The following is a 17381-nucleotide window of genomic DNA, read 5'->3' on the forward strand; positions in this document are numbered from 1 at the left end:
GAAAACAGCCCGAAAAAGGCCCGAAAAACAGTCTGTTTTTTAAACCACAAGAGTAGCTGGCGACGGCACATGTGCCCATAGAGAAGGCTCTGACTGCCACCTCTGGCATGTATGCCACAGGTTCACCATCACGGTTTATAGAAAACTACTAGGGGGAGGGGGATTAAATTCAGGACACGTCTATTTCTTCAAAAAGGGAACTAGCAGAGTTGCTACCGTTTCCCTGAAAATAAGACCTCCCTGGATAATAAGCCGAATCGGGCTTTTGAGTGCATGTGCCAAAATAAACCCTCCCCGAAAATATTGCAACACAGAAACAGCCATGAGGTGACCACGCTCCCCACCCCCTGCACCTCAAAAATAATAATACCTCCCCGAAAATAAGGCCAAGTGCTTATTTCAGGGGTCAAAAGAAAATAAGACCCTGTCTGAAAAACAGCCTTAAAATGGCCCGAAAAAGACCTGGAAAACAGCCCAAAAATGGTGTGAAATAAGACCCAGTCTTATTTTCGGGGAAACAAGTTATGATCCTGGGAACTCTTTCTGCAAAGATGAGCGCAGTTATATATAGCTCACAGAGCAGCATTTCTAAATTCATCTGTCTTGAGTTTTTCTAGTCAACTCATATGAATACTTCACATGAATACGAGTGTAGCCTCAGACTTATACACAGAACAAAACTGAAACTTCCACACATATCTATTAATGGTCTTGCTATAAAGTGGTCTCTCTGAGGAGCTGCTTTAAAGGGTCTGTTATGGGGATTCCACAGTGATCAGCTTGGCTTAAGAGATCCAAGAATAGCTCAACCCTTGTGATGCCATTAATTATCTCACATTCCTGCAAGGTGCCATTTGATGTCATCATCATGGCTTGAAGGATTGAATTGGGCAAGTGAAGGCCCCAACCTCCCAGGTTCATTTACAATTGTTTTAGCCTCCCCACCCCTGATCTTTCATCGTCATTTCAATTAATTTTAGGTCAAGACTTGATCAAAAGATGAATTCTGGTAAGATCAGTGGATCTTCATTTGTCTACAAGGACGCAAGCTGAAGAGCAAAGCTCACTTATTTCCAGGATCTTCAATCAAAGGGCTGTTTTAGCCATAGCCACAAGGAGTGTTTCTTCTCTTTCAGGATCCCACTCTGTATAACCTCGTTCCAAAAATTAAGTCTGCCTCTTACATTTTTCTTGTGAATAGAGGTATCCCTCAATGGTTGGTTTGCCAGGTAATTTGCAAGTCAGTGGGGCTTCTTTCATTCTTTTCTTGAGGTCTTCCAGCTCTTCACGCGTACTGTTGAAATGATTCCTTGTCTATTGAGCAATTGGAAAAAAGCAAGGGTGAAATTCAGCAGGTTCTGGCCAGTTCTGGAGAATCAGTAGCAGGCATTTCGAATTGTTCAGATAAGCGGTAAATACCACCTCTGACTGGCCCTGCCCTCATCTATTCTATGCCTTCTGAATCCCACCTGATCAGAAAGAAATGGATATTTTGCAGTATCCTCCCCTGGTGTGTGGAGGAAATGGAGATCTTACAGTATCCTTCCCCTGGAGTGGGAAGGGAATGGAAATTCTACAGTATCCTTCCCCTGGAGTGGGAAGGGAAGGGAAATTCTACAGTATCCTTCCCCTGGAGTGGGAAGGGAATGGAAATTCTACAGTATCCTTCCCCTGGAGAGGGGAAAGAATGGGAATTTTACAGTATCCTTCCCCTGGAGTGGGGAGGGAATGGGAATTTTACAGTATCCTTCCCCTGCCATACCCTCCAAGCCACACCAACAGAACTGGTAGCAAAAACAATTGAATTTCACCACTGGAGAAAAGACTCAATTTGTATTTGGGAGGTAAAATCCTTACATTCAGATGGCCAATGGGATACTTCAATGGTCTTCTATGGAAGAGCCAGAGAAGGAGGCTAATCTTGGTGGACCAGCCTAACAATCATTTCAAGCAGAGGGTGGCCAGATGACCCTGGGGACTTGGCAGAGATATGCAAGAAGTCAAGGTGTGTAAAACATTCTAAGATCAGTAGGGCTGTTTTGAGAATGTGCCTCCACAGAGAACATTGGAAGAGTTGATTTCCCACCCTGGAGTTTTAATATAAATGGATGGTAATCACAGAGGCTCTTATCAAAAGTTTAGCCAAAGGAATAATTTTTAAATATTTTTAAAAAGGCTCCCCTTGCACATACTGTATGTGCTAGTCGTTCCCGACTCTAAAGGGGCGGTGTTCATCTCCATTTCAAAGCTGAAAAGCCAGCACCGTCCAAAGACATCTCCATGGTCATGTGGCTGGCATAACTAGACACTGAAGGCGCACGGAACACTGTTACCTTCCCACCAAAGATGGTTTCTATTTTTCTACTTGCATTTTACATGCTTTTGAACTGCTAGGTTGATGGGAGCTGGGACAAGTAACAGGAGCTCACTCCGTTACACGGCGCTAGGGATTGGAACTGCCGAACTGCCGACCTTTCTGATCGACAAGCTCAGCATCTTAGCCACTGAACCACCCTTAAAATGTACATGCCTAAGCCTAAAAGTCAGTGTTGAGAATAAGAGGGTCACTAAGAATTGCTGCTTCTCCACTTAAAAAGAAGAGGTAGGAAGACACTGGGAATATTGAAAATTCACTTACATTTTGCAAACTGAGCTGAAGCTGTTGCTTGTATGGAAGGAAATCTTGTGTGAGCTCCACAGTCAGGTTGTTGTAAGTGAAGAGGCTATGAAGAAAAGCCAATACCTGCGCAGGGAAGAATGATAATATTTTAAAAATTGTACAGGCAAAAGCTACAGACTATGCCAGAAATGGAACTGGGCTTCTGCAGGAGGAACAGGCTGCAAAATCAGAAGTGGTATTCAGCAGGTTCTGACCAGTTCTGGAGAACCGATAGCAGAAATTTTGAGTAGTTCTGAGAATCGGTAAATACCACCTCTGGCTGGCCCCACCCCATCTATTCTCTGCCTCCCAAGTCCCAGCTGATCGGGAGGGAATGGGCATTTTGCAGTAGCCTTCCCCTGCCATGCCCACCAAGCCACAGCACGCCCACCATATCACAGAACCGGTATTAAAAAAAATTTGAATCCCACCAATGTGCCAAATGACACTGCAACAAATTAGAGCCGATTTCAACACAGGCCAAACAGGGCTGACGGGCATCACAGTTGCCTTTCTGACCAAGTTCACACCAGAAGAAGAAACATAAGCAACTAATGTTCACCTGCCCATCCCCACTGAGGCCTCAACCTGTGTGCATCTACGATTGTGTGGAATAGGTTTTTCCCTTTAATTCTGCATAATTTATTATATATTTTCTCTAAGTCAAGAACAACAATGTTTGAATATAAGAGTAGTGGTAGATACAGTCCAAAAACTTTTAAGCTCTATTTTGCAATTTTGAGGGTTAACTGGTATAGGCAACCTTCTTATGCAGACCAAGTTTATGAAGTTTATAGAGAGTACAGAACCAATTTCCACCACTTTTAAATGGAATGGAACTATTTATTTCTGTGTGAAACTCTGCACATTTCAGTTTCCTGCTTTACAACCAAAAGAAACCCTCAATTTCTACTTATAGCAAAATGAAATAAAAATAAAAGAAAATGCAAATGACTATTGAGGATCAATTTCACCTTCATGAAAATTTGTATTTACTTTTTTTACCTTTTGAAACAAAATTGTAAAGGCTTACACTAAAGAGTACACAGTAGTCTTCTACATATGACCAGCCACTTAGTGACTGTTCAAAATTATGTCAGACCACCCAAAAGGTATTTACTACCCAGTTCTAAAGTTCAAATACAACTTTTAAAAGGTTGTAAAATCTAGTCGGTCAGTCTAGGCGAGGGGAGGAATCAGACTTACAGGCTCCACAATACTGAATTTCTTGCTCTCCTGCACTTCTTGGATTTGATAAACATATTCCAGGGAAGATTCAAAAAAAACATGTCGCTCTTTATCAACCAGCAAATCAGCCTGAAGAGAAAAAAAGAAAGAAAATAAATACTACACCATCTTTCTGCTGCAATTAAGGAAGCTATAAATCTATGAGCAGTTGAACACTATTTCTAAAAGTAGAAAGAGTGAGAGGGGGGAAGGAAAATACCCCAGAACAGAAAACACCATGTGTTTTGAATTGTTTCTTAAGAACAAACTGTATTGGCCAGAATTCCTATTTGAAACTTGCATTCATTTCAAAATGTCCATTAAAGTGGGCAAATCAACAATAGTTTACATCAGTGTTTTTCAACCACTGTGCCGCGGCACACTAGTGTGCCGTGACATAGTGTAAGGTGTGCCGTGGGAAAAACACTTTATATATAGTCAATATAGGCACAGAGTTAAATTTTTTAACATTTTCTAATGGTGGTGTGCCTCGTGATTTTTTTCATGAAAAAAGTGTGCCTTTGCACAAAAAAGGTTGAAAAACACTGCTTTACATAACAAATAGGGGGGGAATGAATTGAAAAGTTCAACTAATTCTCTCTAATACCCATCACACAATTTTGCCAGTTTGTGAATTTTTATTTATATTCCACCTTTATTACATTTACAAATAACTCAAGGCGGCGAACGTATCCAACACATCTTCTTCCTCATCCTATTTTCCTCTGGCTTTCATGCCTAAGGCAGGACTTGAACTCACCGCTTTCCGCCTCAACCACCAGACCAAACTGGTTCTCCAAACCATCTTCATGAAGAGACTCATTTACAACTTGGGTCCACCTCTAAGCCCTGTTCACGGATGCGGAAGCAAGGCCAGGGTGGGGGGTTGGGGGCAAAATCCAGGCTTGGTCCCCTCTTAGCCAGCAGAACTGATTGGCTGACCTAGTGTTCTGACCTAGGTTTCCTGAGAAAGCATAAATCACAATCTTAATCCCCAAAACCCTCTTTTATTTATGCGACTGTAAATTATGGTCATTAACAGTCCCCAAGGCTTCACAAACAGTCTGTGAAGATTCCAACAGATGTCTGCTCCAGTTGCCACATTCTTTCAGAGGAATGTTGACATGCACCCACCTTTTCTCCCTGGCAATGCTGCCAGAGACCTAATTGCCAAATGCAGAGCAAGGCCAAACTTAGCACAGAGTCAAACAGAACTTTACAAAGCTTGAACCGACCAGATGAACTAATTGCTTCCTGCAAAGGCTCACCTCCGTTCACTCCTCTTTTATGTCTTATGGGCTGGGCCAATCATCTTCAAGCCTTACTCCCAAGTCGACCCTATTTTCTTAATTGTTCTTGCCTTCTAGCAGCCCTGCGCATGAGCACACTGGGAACAGACTCCCACTGTTCTTCTGCCTCGCTGATATTAGATTCCGGAGGCAGCATATAACTACTAGTTGGCCTTGGCCCCTCTCTGCCTCCGATGCAGAGCCCTCGTCCGAGCCTTCCCCAAACTCCAGGACTGGCCCATGTTCCTCCCCAACCTCCTCACTGTCTGAATCTGCTGCCAGCTCTGCTGGCTGCTGGCAAGCCACAACACCTAGGTCCAAGGACCACTTTCTTGGACCAACCTAACTAACAAAAGTTGTTGCAGGGGTGGCTCTTGTTCCTTCTTGGCCCACCACTGGGGATAAAATGTAAAGCCCAGAATGCTTTTGCTTGCCAGAGAAGTGCCAAACTAAGCAGATGTAATGAGTGCAACATCTGTATGACTGTGGCCTGTTAAATCAGTTCAGAGAGGTAACTGTCAATCATTGATTGGTAACCTTAGTGCCAATCCATTTGCTTGGGGGGCAGTGGGGGAGTCAGTGGGTTGGATCCACTGATGGGAGAACTCAGGGGTGGGGAAAAAACTTTCTGGCAGGCAGAAAAGGAATAAGAAGCATGGGAAAAATGCAGAGCAACATATTTGATATTCTGAAGAAATGGCCGGACATAAATAAACAACAGACGGCCAACAGAGTTCTCTGACCATCACCCAAACATCAGCCTCTCCATTACCTCTTGAAGTTGAGACTCCTTTTTCTTGGAAGATAAATGCAGGTGGCGGTCCAGCATGGAGTAAAACTTCTCCCCATCCTTCTCAAACTTCTTCTTCCTTTCCTACGGAGAGAGAATTTGCACAAACCTCTACTGAGCACAAATGGAAGAGCCAAAATCACAATTCACGTGAAAGGTTAAAACTTGAATGTTCGGAGAGGAAGGAAAATTGTTTTGATTCTGCTCAAAAACTGCTAATATTATTTTTATATAACCCCAATTTCTGGCTGGGGAATGCCTCCTCAAGACCAAAATGTAAGTGTTTTGGTTTACACACACACTTATGTTTGAACTTAGCCAATGAGTACTATGAACAGAGGATTCTCAGATTAGTTTTTCCTGTGATTTGTCCAGAATATTCATGAGCCAATCTGAACTGAATGCCCATCATCTGTATCTCACCTTTGTTTATTCTGCTGTGCAGAAAAAGTTTATTTCAAACACAGACCTTCTCTAAAATGTTAAATTGCACTCAGTCCAGGAATAATTAAAGTAATAGAACAACAGATTAATAACAAAAGTATGCAGATTGTTAACTACAAATGAACTTTTAAACCCTTAGACTTTACTACTATATATGAATTGTACTTTGTATTAATATTAAAAGTATAGTTCATAGACATTACAGACTATGACAGTGACAGCTAACCTTTCTGTCATCAAGTGTCAGCACCCATAATGCAATGCGCACATGACAAACACCCCCGCACCCTGCTCCCCTGCGCATGCACACACTCCCCCCGCGCTCCCCCTGCTTCTTCTTATCTGTGTGTGTGATCCCCTGAACCCTATTTTGAGTGTAGCAAGCCTCCCTGAAGCCTCCTGGGACCAAAGATGGGATGTTGGGGTGTGTGTTGTATCCCCCCCATTCCCCCCCACATGCGTACATGTCTCCCAAATGTGCGGCAGAGACCCAAAAATCAGCTGGCTGGCGGGAGGGGTGAGCGCATGCGCTGTGGAGCTGAGCTGGGGCAGCAGTTCACATGCCCACAGAGAGGGCTCCATGTGCCACCTCTGGCATGCATACCATAGGTTCACCATCACGGGACTATGATATGAGACCCACTTTAGTGTAGTGGTTAAAGTACTGGCCTAGGAACCAGGAGTCTAGCAAACAAGTGTGACAATTTACTAACTAATTCGATATGCTAAATGAAGAGAACAAAATTTTATTCTATGATATAATAAAATGTGTGCCATGGTAACAAATATTAAGATAAATGTTCCCCTTGTGCATATGTGCTAGTCGTTCCTGACTCCAGGGGGCGTTGCTCATGTCTGTTTCAAAGTCGAAGAGCCAGCGCTGTCCAAAGACATCTCCGTAGTCATGTGGCTGGCATGACTCAAAACCAAAGGCGCACAGAAGGCTGTTACCTTCTCATCAAAGGTGGTTCCTATTTTGCTACTTGCATTTTTTACATGCTTTCGAACTGCTAGGTTGGCAGAAGCTGGAACAAGTAACAGGAGCTCACTCTGTTATGCGGCCATAGGGATTCGAACCACCGCTGACATTTCTGATCGACAAGCTCAGCGTCTTAGCCACTGAGCCACCTTTAACAAATATTAACTATTGTAGAATATGCTGCCTTTTCCAAAACAGATCCATCACACATTTCCAATAACCATTCCTTGACATCTGGAATATCACATTACCAATTTCTTAATATGATCCTTCTTGACACCCTATGTTCAATACAATCATATTCCAAAGCTTTGCTATATAACATCTGTTAACACAAAGATTTCCCCACAAATCTGCTTCTATACATGAATATGCTATCCCAAAAAGGTGCTAACTGATCACTGTATCATGTGAGTCAAGGAACCTGCATTTTTAAATATATCTTCAGGATAGAAAATCTGATGTCCATCTTTTCAAACCTGTTCTTCATGGACTCCAATCCACTCTAAATACAACTTTTTGATGAATCAACCTGAATCTTAGATCTGTAGACAACATTTTACCATTTTTAAGGCCATAAATCCACTACAGGACTTTTGAGAATACTATTTCTTTAGTCTATCCTTGAAATATTCCAGAAATGTCCACTTTAAAAGTATTTTTGAGCTTTTGATAAAAATACATTACATGTTTTTAATTCTGCCATGAATTCCATCAAGTAAAAATGCATAGACACAGCCAATTTAAAGTCATGATCTCAGCTTTTGTGCAAACTTTGCAATTTACCACCAATTTTCATAGTAGAAGTTTTTCCAAAGAAAAATGAGTGTTATTATCACGCATGACTCTGATGAACAAAACTCTATTGGTGTCCCAAAATGGCCCAAAGATTTTTCACCACTCCTTCAAATAAAATATATTTTCTGCTACAGGTTATACTAGCCATAACCACAAAGGAAATATGTGTAATATGTGATTATATTTTCATTTTACAAGCAGCTATCTGATAAGGCCATTTATTTTTTAAAAATCACAGAGATAAATGTTGCCATCTTATAAAGAATATGTAGGTTTTAATCTGATATAGGGACATGGTGGCTCGATTGCTCAGTGGCTAAGATGCTGAGATCAGAAAGGTCGGCAGTTCAGTGGTTCAAACTCCTAGTGCCGCATAATGGACTGAGCTCCCATTACTTCCCCCAGCTTCTGCCAACCTAGCAGTTCGAAAGCACGTAAAAAATGCAAGTAGAAAAACAGGAACCACCTTTGGTGGGAAGGTAACAGCGTTCTGTGAGCCTTTGGCGTTTAGTCATGCCGGCCACATGACCACAGAGACGTCTTTGGACAGCGCTGGCTCTTCAGCTTTGAAATGGAGATGAGCACCACCCCCTAGAATCTGGAATGACTAACACATATGTGCGAGGGGAACCTTTACCTTTAATCTGATAAAAGGAGGTCTACCTCAGTACTGGCTTAAAAGAAGAGTTGTGAATCAGAGAGAGCCATGCTGGTCTGTGGTAGCCAAGAATCAGCAGTCTACTCCTCTGAAACCCAGCCCCTTCACCAAAATGGCCATGCAGAGCCTGTAGAAGGCTTTCAGAGTGCTCCTGGGGGCTGGGGAAGGCAGAAATGAGTGAAAAACAGATCGTTTTTGCTCATTTTTGTCCCCCCAGCCCCCAGGAGTACTCTATAAGCCTCATAAAGGCTATGCATGCCATTTTTGACAGAAAACAATTTTTGCTTGTTTTTTGTGGGGGCACCCCCCAGGAGCACTCTATAAGCCCCCTAAAGGCTATTCAAGCCTCTTTTTTAAAAAATGGGCCCATTTTTGTGAAAAACATGCCGTTTTTGGGAGGTTTGCAGAATGCAAAACCTTTTTTTAAAATTTGCCTCTTCAAAATCTTGGTGCGTCTTATATTTCAGTGTGTCTTATACTCCAAAAAATATGGTAGTTTTGTGACTTTCCAGAAGGCCGATTGAAAGATGTTTGTATTTCTTCGGCTGTTTTACAATATTCGTAGACTTTGCACAGGAGACTATTTCGTAGCTCACAATATGGAAAGAGCAAAATCAGAACATCCTAATTTTTGAAATTATTAAAAAAAACCATAGCTACTGTATTTAGCTACATAGCTAAATGTAGCCATCTGAGACCCTACTCTGCAATTTATTTCTTTTTAGGAACTGGCTAGAGATACTTCGAATGAGCATTGAGAATCATGCAAAAAGAATGCCATCAGTCTCTTCTTAATACAGCTATATTACAAATAAAATGGGATTACAGAGAGGAACTTACTTTGGTGAATCCAATTTGCTCCTTACGGAATTTTTCAAGAGGTTTGATTAACAAATTACTGGCATTTTGCACCTATGAAGAAAAATGTAGCTAAATAATAAATAGGCAACAACACTGAACCTTTTAAATCTGCATGATTTGGTCTTCCATTGTACTCCAGAACTAATTTTAAAGTACCGTGTTTCCATTTGCCCATGAGGCTGTGCCCGGCTCTTTGGGAACCCGCTTGCAAGAGAGCAGCCACCCAGCAACCCCAAAACAATAAACCCTCCCCTCATAATAAGGCCCAAGCCATATTTTGTGGGTAAAAAGAAAATAAGAACCCGTCTTATTTTCGGGGAAAACACAGTAACTAATTTGAAACGCTGCAGAACTCTCTTCTCACCTCAAACTAAGTTTTCTTCCGGATTAGTGTGTTATGTGAGACCACCCAGTTTGGTCTTTTTAAGAAACCATAATTAAAAGCTAATCATGGAAAGGAGTAACCGAAATCATGATATGGTATAATAGGGTTTGTGTAATGTGATGTTTGCTTTCAGGAAATCTTCCTCTTCCAAAAATTTGGAGCTCTCAAATAACCTCAGCTGCCAAGAGCTCTATAACATATCAAGCATTTCTTAGAACAGTGATGGCTAACCTTTTACGTCACCATGTGCTGACCTGCATGCTGGAAATGGCACGCAAAACCATCCTGCCTGGACTGCATGGCTTTGCTGGCCTGCGCGCACATGGGAGCGCCAAAATCTGGAGGAGCAGCATTCTGGCACGCACACCCAAGCTTTTGGTTTCTGCTGTGAGTGTGTGCCCAACAAACAACTGGCCACCGTACATGCATGCGATGGAAATCCAGAAGTTTGGGTGCTGACACACGCTGCTCTTCCGGGTTTCAGCACTCCTGCATGCGTAAAGCCCAGCTGACTGATGTGCATGAGTGCACATGAATGCAGAAGAGGAGCCAGTGGGGCCGTGCGTGCAGCAAGGCTGCGCTGCCTGTGCGGAATGGCTGTGCGTGCCATAGGTTTGCCGCCCTGGTCTTAGAACCTCCAAGATCTTGGACCGATCAGTCCTGGAAGGGAATTTTTAAAAGTTTTTAGCCCTGAACTGAATTGAAGTGAAAGAAGAGTGGAAATATCTGAAAGAAAGAGGATATACAGTTTTGCAAGAGAAATGAATATATTTAGCATGCACCAGAAATGCAACTGCTTGGTTTAAACCCTCCATAAGAAATACCCACAGTAATTAAGATGTTTTAATTAAGGAATCCAATAATTAGGAGTCAAATGCACAGAATCCCAGAAAACCCCCAGAAAGAAGGTAACTTGTTAAAACTGGATAGATCCATATTGACTCCTTTCAGCCAGGGAATTCTGCAAGGGCACTCTGTCAGAAGTTGTATTACTATAGCTATTACTAATCTTATTTTGGCTGGGTTTAGACATCAAATATGGATCATGCACCCTATTAAGTTATGGTTTAAGTTGGTCAAATAAACCACAACTGCGCAGATTATGTTGCTGTTGTTGTTGTTAGTTGAGAAGTTGTGTCCGACCCATCGTGACCCCATGGACAATGTTCCTGCAGGACTTTCTGTCCACCATAAGCCAAGATTTAGAGTTCCCAAGATCCAACACTGATACAACATGCTGGGCCCAAGTTAAACATCCTTTGGGTCATGCAATGATGAGGCTGTGTCCCATTTACTGAATCTTCAACCTGACTAAGGAGGAAGGAGAAATGTCCTTACCATCATGGATCTCTCAAGTTCCACCTCTTGGAGCAGCTCAGCAAATTCCTTAAAGGATTCAGCTGAAAAGGAGAAAAAATACTGTAATGAGAAAACATTAATTGAGAAATTAAATCAGTGGTGAAATTCAAAATTATTTACTACCGGTTCTGTTGATGTGGCTTGGTGGTAGTGGCAGGGGAAGGATATTGCAAAATTCCCATTCCCTCTCCACTCCAGGGGAAGGATACTGTAAAATCTTCATTCCCTCCCCACTCCAGGGGAAGGATACTGCAAAGGCTCCATTCCCACCTCACTCCAGGGGAAGGATACTGCAAAATCCCCATTCCCTCCCCACTCCAGGTGGAAGGATACTGCAAAATTCCCATTCCCTCCCCACTCCAGGTGGAAGGATACTGCAAAATTCCCATTCCCTCCCCACTCCAGGGGAAGGAGACTGCAAAATCCCTATTCCCTCCTCACTCCAGGGGAAGGATACTGTAAAATCTTCCTCCCCACTCCAGGGGAAGGAGACTGCAAAATCTCCATTCCTTCCCTACTCCAGGGGAAGGATACTGTAAAATCTCCATTCCCTCCTCACTCCAGGGGAAGGATACTGCAAAATCCCCATTCCTTCCCACTCCAGGGAAAGGTTACTGCAAAATCCCCATTCCCTCCCCACTCCAGGGGAAGGAGACTGCAAAATTCCTATTCCTTCCTCACTCCAGGGGAAGGAGACTATAAAATCTTCCTCCCCACTCCAGGGGAAGGATACTGCAAAATCTCCATTCCTTTCCTACTCCAGGGGAAGGATACTGCAAAATCCCCATTCCCCATTCGAACTACTGAAAATTTCCGCTATCAGTTCTCCAGAACTGGTCACAACCTGCTGAATTTCACCCCTGGATTAAATAATTGAGAAGTTAACAGCCAGCCAGTTTGGTGTAATGGTAAAGGCACCAGATTGGAAAGCAGGAGGCTGTGAGGCCCACCTTACCTATGAAAGCCAGCTCGGTGCCTTTGGGCCAGTCACTCTCTCTCAATCCAACCCACCTCACAGGGTTGTGGGGAAAATAGGAAGAGGGGCGGTTATGGGATATGCTTCTTGCCTTGAGTTATTTGTAAAACTAATAAAGGTGGGATACAAACAAAGACTGACTCTAAGAGATGGGAATGTGTACAGTGCTTCCTATTTTCCCCACCTTGCCTGTAGTATCCTCATAGTAGATGAATACCCTGAGGGTGTAGCCTTCTTGGCCGATTATCATATCAATCTGTCAGGGGGAGATTATTCAGCTGTGACCAAGGAGAAATCTTCTGAGCAAACAAGAGGGGTGTCCCCAGTCCCCCACGTCCAAAGCAACCGCCTGCTGGAACCAAACGAAGCGTTTCCACATGACAATTTTATTACTGTCTCAAATCTGGGTCAAACCACAGATGGCTTCTGACCCAGAGCCTGCCGTCTTGCCTCAGTGTTTTGCTTTCATTCAAAAATGCACAAGGAGGTTGAGCTTTCCTGCCCCAGCAAAATGCTCACAAGTTCTTCCCTTTCCTTATAGGGCCGTGATGGCGAACCTATGGCTCTCTGTGGGCATATGAGCCATAGCCCCAGCTCAGCGCGTGTCAGATCCCTAAAAAGTGATACTGCTATTCAATTGGGAGGAGGGGGCCTTGGAGTCAATTTATTGGCAACGCCTGTGACCACTGATATTTTACAACTGGTTTCCTGGCACCTTTCAGGCCGGAGATCCCACCACCTTTTGGGGAATGTTTATGATGACTGTGTGGGGGTTTTTACTTTAATGCCTAATGGAAGATGTTATATATGCAAATGTTCCCCAACAACACATGTAACAGAAGATAGCCAAGGGAATGTATGTTTATTTGGCTCTCAGGACAGTTGATAAAGGAAACATCTTCACACTTGTGTATTGGTTAGAATTTGCATGGGAGGGGTCACGACTGCTTTAATTCTACCTGCATTGCCTAAGGGGATTCAGATGTTGCTTCGCCTCTAATGGTTTCCATCCTTCTTAATTAAAGGTTCCTTTTGAAATAATGTTTCAAGAGTCTTCACTTTCTTAAGTTAGGAGAGGAGCCATTGCAGCGTGCCTCCAACCGGCCAGCTAATTTTGCAGTCCCTGCTGTGAATGTGTATGGGGCAGTGCGCATGCAGAAGACACGTGCGCAGGGGGGGGGGCAGGGGTTTTTTGGATCCATGCAGGGGGACAGGGGGAGCATGAGGTGTGCAGCAGCATCCCCCCCAAAGCCCATTTTTGGTCTCAAGGGGCTGCAGGGAGTCTACTAGGCCCAAAATGGGGCACGGGAGGGGGGAGCGCGGGGGGTTGTGCATGCATGCGAAGGGGGCAGGGCGTGGAGGGCTGTCTCACACACACACATTTCATTATGGGTGCAGGCACACTTTTGGCATACAACGATGAAAAGGTTGATTGTTAAAGGGTAACATGAAATCATCGATTGGATTTTTTTAAAAAATAGTTTTAAATTTTATTTACAAACATGTAAAATATACACACACAAAACTTAGATGTACACCACATTTACACAATACAATACGAAGAGGAGCTTCCTGTTCTTTCTAATAGCAATTGCCAATCGATATCGCTCACCTTATATTGTTTCCCCTTCTATTGTATTTGTATTTCACCATTCTTAACCCTCTTATCTTACTCCTCTGTCTGCTATATTGACTGATTACCTCTAGTAAGTTTAAACCACTTGGATACATATATATGTGTTAATTCTCCTTAACTACTATTTTTGGGCTTTGTTGTCTTCCTTCATTGATTCTTGTTTCTTTCCTCCATCCACCTATACCATTTATCCCATATCTGTATTCTGTTTCTTCTTTTCCCTGGATTTCTTTCGTTGATTTGTCCATTTCAGCAGTCCACAACCTTTCTTATTATTTCATCTTCGCTTGGAGTTAATTTGTTTTTCCATTTCTGGGCAAAGGCAATCCATGCCACCGTAATTATATGTAATATTAAATACTGAATTTCTTTTTTATATTTCACAGTCATTATACTTAATTAAAAAAAACTTCAGGTTTCCATTCTATTTTAACACCTGTTATTACCTCTAGCCACTTTTTGATCCTTTTCCAAAATCCATCGATTGGATATTTATGCTGTGCCAAATCTATTTTGCAACTGATCAAACTTTTCTCTCCTTCAGGTTTTCTGTCTTCTCCTCAGGGTGGACACCTTCACTTGTTCTACTTATTCTTCTCCCAAATCTAAATTCTGCATGATTTTACAATCATTTCCTATATACTGCAATTTAAAAAAAAAACCTAATCTGACGTTTGCATCTATCAATCCATCCAGCAATGCATCCATCTCAAATATTAATAGGCAAAGTAATCTTTTAAAACTGGGTTGTTTGTTTATCAGCTAAGAAATGTGAATAGTAAGCACATTGTTAGAAAAGCATTCTCAAAAGAAGAACTCCAGTTCATTTCCTTGCCATGGAAATAAGTAGAAGCCCACTTTCTGATCAGGACAGAATATTATACAACTCCTTTTTCTAAAAAAAATAAAAAAAAATAAAAAAAGGAGTGGGAGAATGAACACACTTTTTTCAAGAGAAGGAAGTTGCATTGTGTTAAGGGCCTCCCAAGTCATCCCGGGAAGGAGAAACCAAAGGCGGGAGGATCCCATTCTTGGAAACACATATTCCAGCTGTTGCTGGGTTCCCTAGGCTGCTACATGGATCCCTGGGCCAGGGGAAAACAAGACATAAATCTAATAGACATATCAACAAGGCCAGATATAATTTGTATTTTTAAACTTAACAACTTGCACTTTTCAATGAAACTTCAGCTGCCCTAATACATGGCTCCTGCTCTGGATCTGAGGTGTTTAACAGATTTAACAGATTAACAGAGTTGGAAGGGACCTTATAGGTCATCTAGTCCAACCCCCTGCTCAAGCAGGAGACCCTACACCATTTCTGACAAATGGCAGTTCAGTCTCTTCTTGAAAGTCTCAAGTGATGAAGCTCCCACAACTTCCGAAGGCAACTTCTGTTCCATTGCTTGATTGTTCTCTGTCAGAAAGTTCCTCCTTATTTCTAGGTTGAATCTCTCCTTGTTCAGTTTTGACCCATTGTTCCTTGTCTGGCCTTCAGGTGCTTTGGAAAATAGTTTGACCCCCTCCTCTCTGTGGCAGCCCCTCAGATATTGGAACACTGCTATCATGTCTCCCCTGGTCCTTCTCTTCACTAGACTAGCCATGCCCAGTTCCTGTAACCGTTCTTCATATGTTATAGTCTCCAGTCCTCTAATCATCTTGATTGCTCTTCTCTGTATTTTTTCTAGAGTCTCAATGACTTTTTTTATAGTTTGATGACCAAAACTGGATAAAGTATTCTAGGTGAGGTCTTACTAAGGCTTTATAGAGTGGTATTAGTATCTCTCTAAGTTGATCCCCTCCTCAAATATTGGAAGACTGCTATCATATCTCCCCTGGTCCTTCTCTTCAGTAGACTAGCCATGCCCAGTTCTTGTAACCATTCATCGTATGTTTTAGTCTCCAGTCCCCTAATCATCCTAAGTACTGATCTGCCCATCACAAGAGGGCTAATATGGCAGTTATGGAGAGGTCGTTAAGTATGCCGGAGAGGTTTGATGCAAGATATTCAAAATGAATTTGCAACCAAGAATTTTATTACTCAAGCAGGACATGAAACGGACTTCTAGTGCCTAGCCCTGACAAGGCAAAAGAGGCAGCTGGCCAAAAAAGCACTTACCAATGTTGATTTCATCATCTGTCAGAGTGTCCCCAATGAAGTCAAACTGGAAGGACTGGAGTGTCAAGGAGAATTTCTGGACAGCCAAGGAATAATCTGGGAAAGTTTAAACGGGAGAATATCACACGTGAGTATATAAGAGAGCAATTCAATTTGCAGAAACCTCATAGCTGAAGCAGAGCACCGATTCTGAACCTTGGCCCCCGGGGACTTCTGAATGAAAGCTGGGCTCCCCCCAAGCATCACCTGCTTACAAAGAGGCAACTACCCCCTAGCGGCTGGCTTGCCTGCTTTATCCTGGCTCCTCCCACTTCACTCCCGGCCCTGCCCATGGCTGGCCTCTGCAGCTTCCACAGAGCGCCCTGGATGCAGCTCCTGACTTCTGCCTGCCAAAAATGCCTTTGGGTCCAACAAAATATTCTTGGAAATAAATCTTACGTTGAAGGCTGGCACTCTATTTTATAGCATGGCAGCTTCTCAATGTTTTTTTTAATGAAAACTATCTGCAACGGAATCAGGAATCTGAGAGCAGCAGCAGAATAAATGTTTACCAACTCGCTGCTCTCCATGGCTATTAAACTGCCTTCACTAGTTTTAAAATAAACATGCAGAAGAGAGGCTTTATGTGCATTAAAAATAATTTCCATGCTGGAGTCAACATAGTTCTGTCTATGAAGGAAGGAAAGAAGGAAGGAAAACATTGGCAGAGCTGCTCTAAATTTGATTCTTCTGCAGAACAGTCCTCCGCCTGAACGGCTCTGCAAAACTGTCAGACAGCAACACCAGCCCTGCAAGAGCCCTGCCTTTGCCCACCTTTGAGACCTTCACTGGAGATATTGCACCTTATAAGGCAAAATGTGCTTTGATTTATACACACACACACACACACACACACACACACACACATATATATATATATATAAGCGAAAGGCTACTCATGAGTCATCACAAAATCTCCAGAACTGTAAAGCCTACAAACTTGAAATTTGGCACCTATGTTCCTCTTGGCTTCTAGGTGCTTGCTAAGAAAGGATTTTTTTTAAATGACCATCAGATCATTAGTATTTCTTATATTATTATTATTATTATTATTATTATTATTATTATTATTATTATTATTGTACAATTGTATCACAGCGGCCAGTTGTTTCGCCGGATTTGGCATTGGTTACTAGTCGGGCCCCACCCAGGGGCCTAGGAC

At 42.6% G+C, this 17381-nt stretch overlaps 1 protein-coding gene across 2 annotated transcripts in view; it reads right to left on the reverse strand.

Annotated features, from left to right (window-relative positions):
* The window catches only part of OPHN1 (oligophrenin 1), a 150911-nt gene that overhangs the window by 84657 nt on the left and 48873 nt on the right, over positions 1-17381 (reverse strand). For both annotated transcript variants that reach the window (XM_032228147.1, XM_032228148.1), the window contains exons 2-8: positions 16181-16276; positions 11429-11490; positions 9685-9756; positions 5948-6049; positions 3866-3976; positions 2639-2743; positions 1185-1314 (exon numbers count right to left, since the gene is read on the reverse strand). In XM_032228147.1, coding sequence (XP_032084038.1) covers positions 1185-1314; positions 2639-2743; positions 3866-3976; positions 5948-6049; positions 9685-9756; positions 11429-11490; positions 16181-16276 — 678 coding nt within the window. The remainder of the gene's footprint in view (positions 1-1184; positions 1315-2638; positions 2744-3865; positions 3977-5947; positions 6050-9684; positions 9757-11428; positions 11491-16180; positions 16277-17381) is intronic.

This window comes from Thamnophis elegans, chromosome 12 (assembly GCF_009769535.1).
Source record: "Thamnophis elegans isolate rThaEle1 chromosome 12, rThaEle1.pri, whole genome shotgun sequence".
Classification (NCBI taxonomy): Eukaryota; Metazoa; Chordata; class Lepidosauria; order Squamata; family Colubridae; genus Thamnophis; species Thamnophis elegans.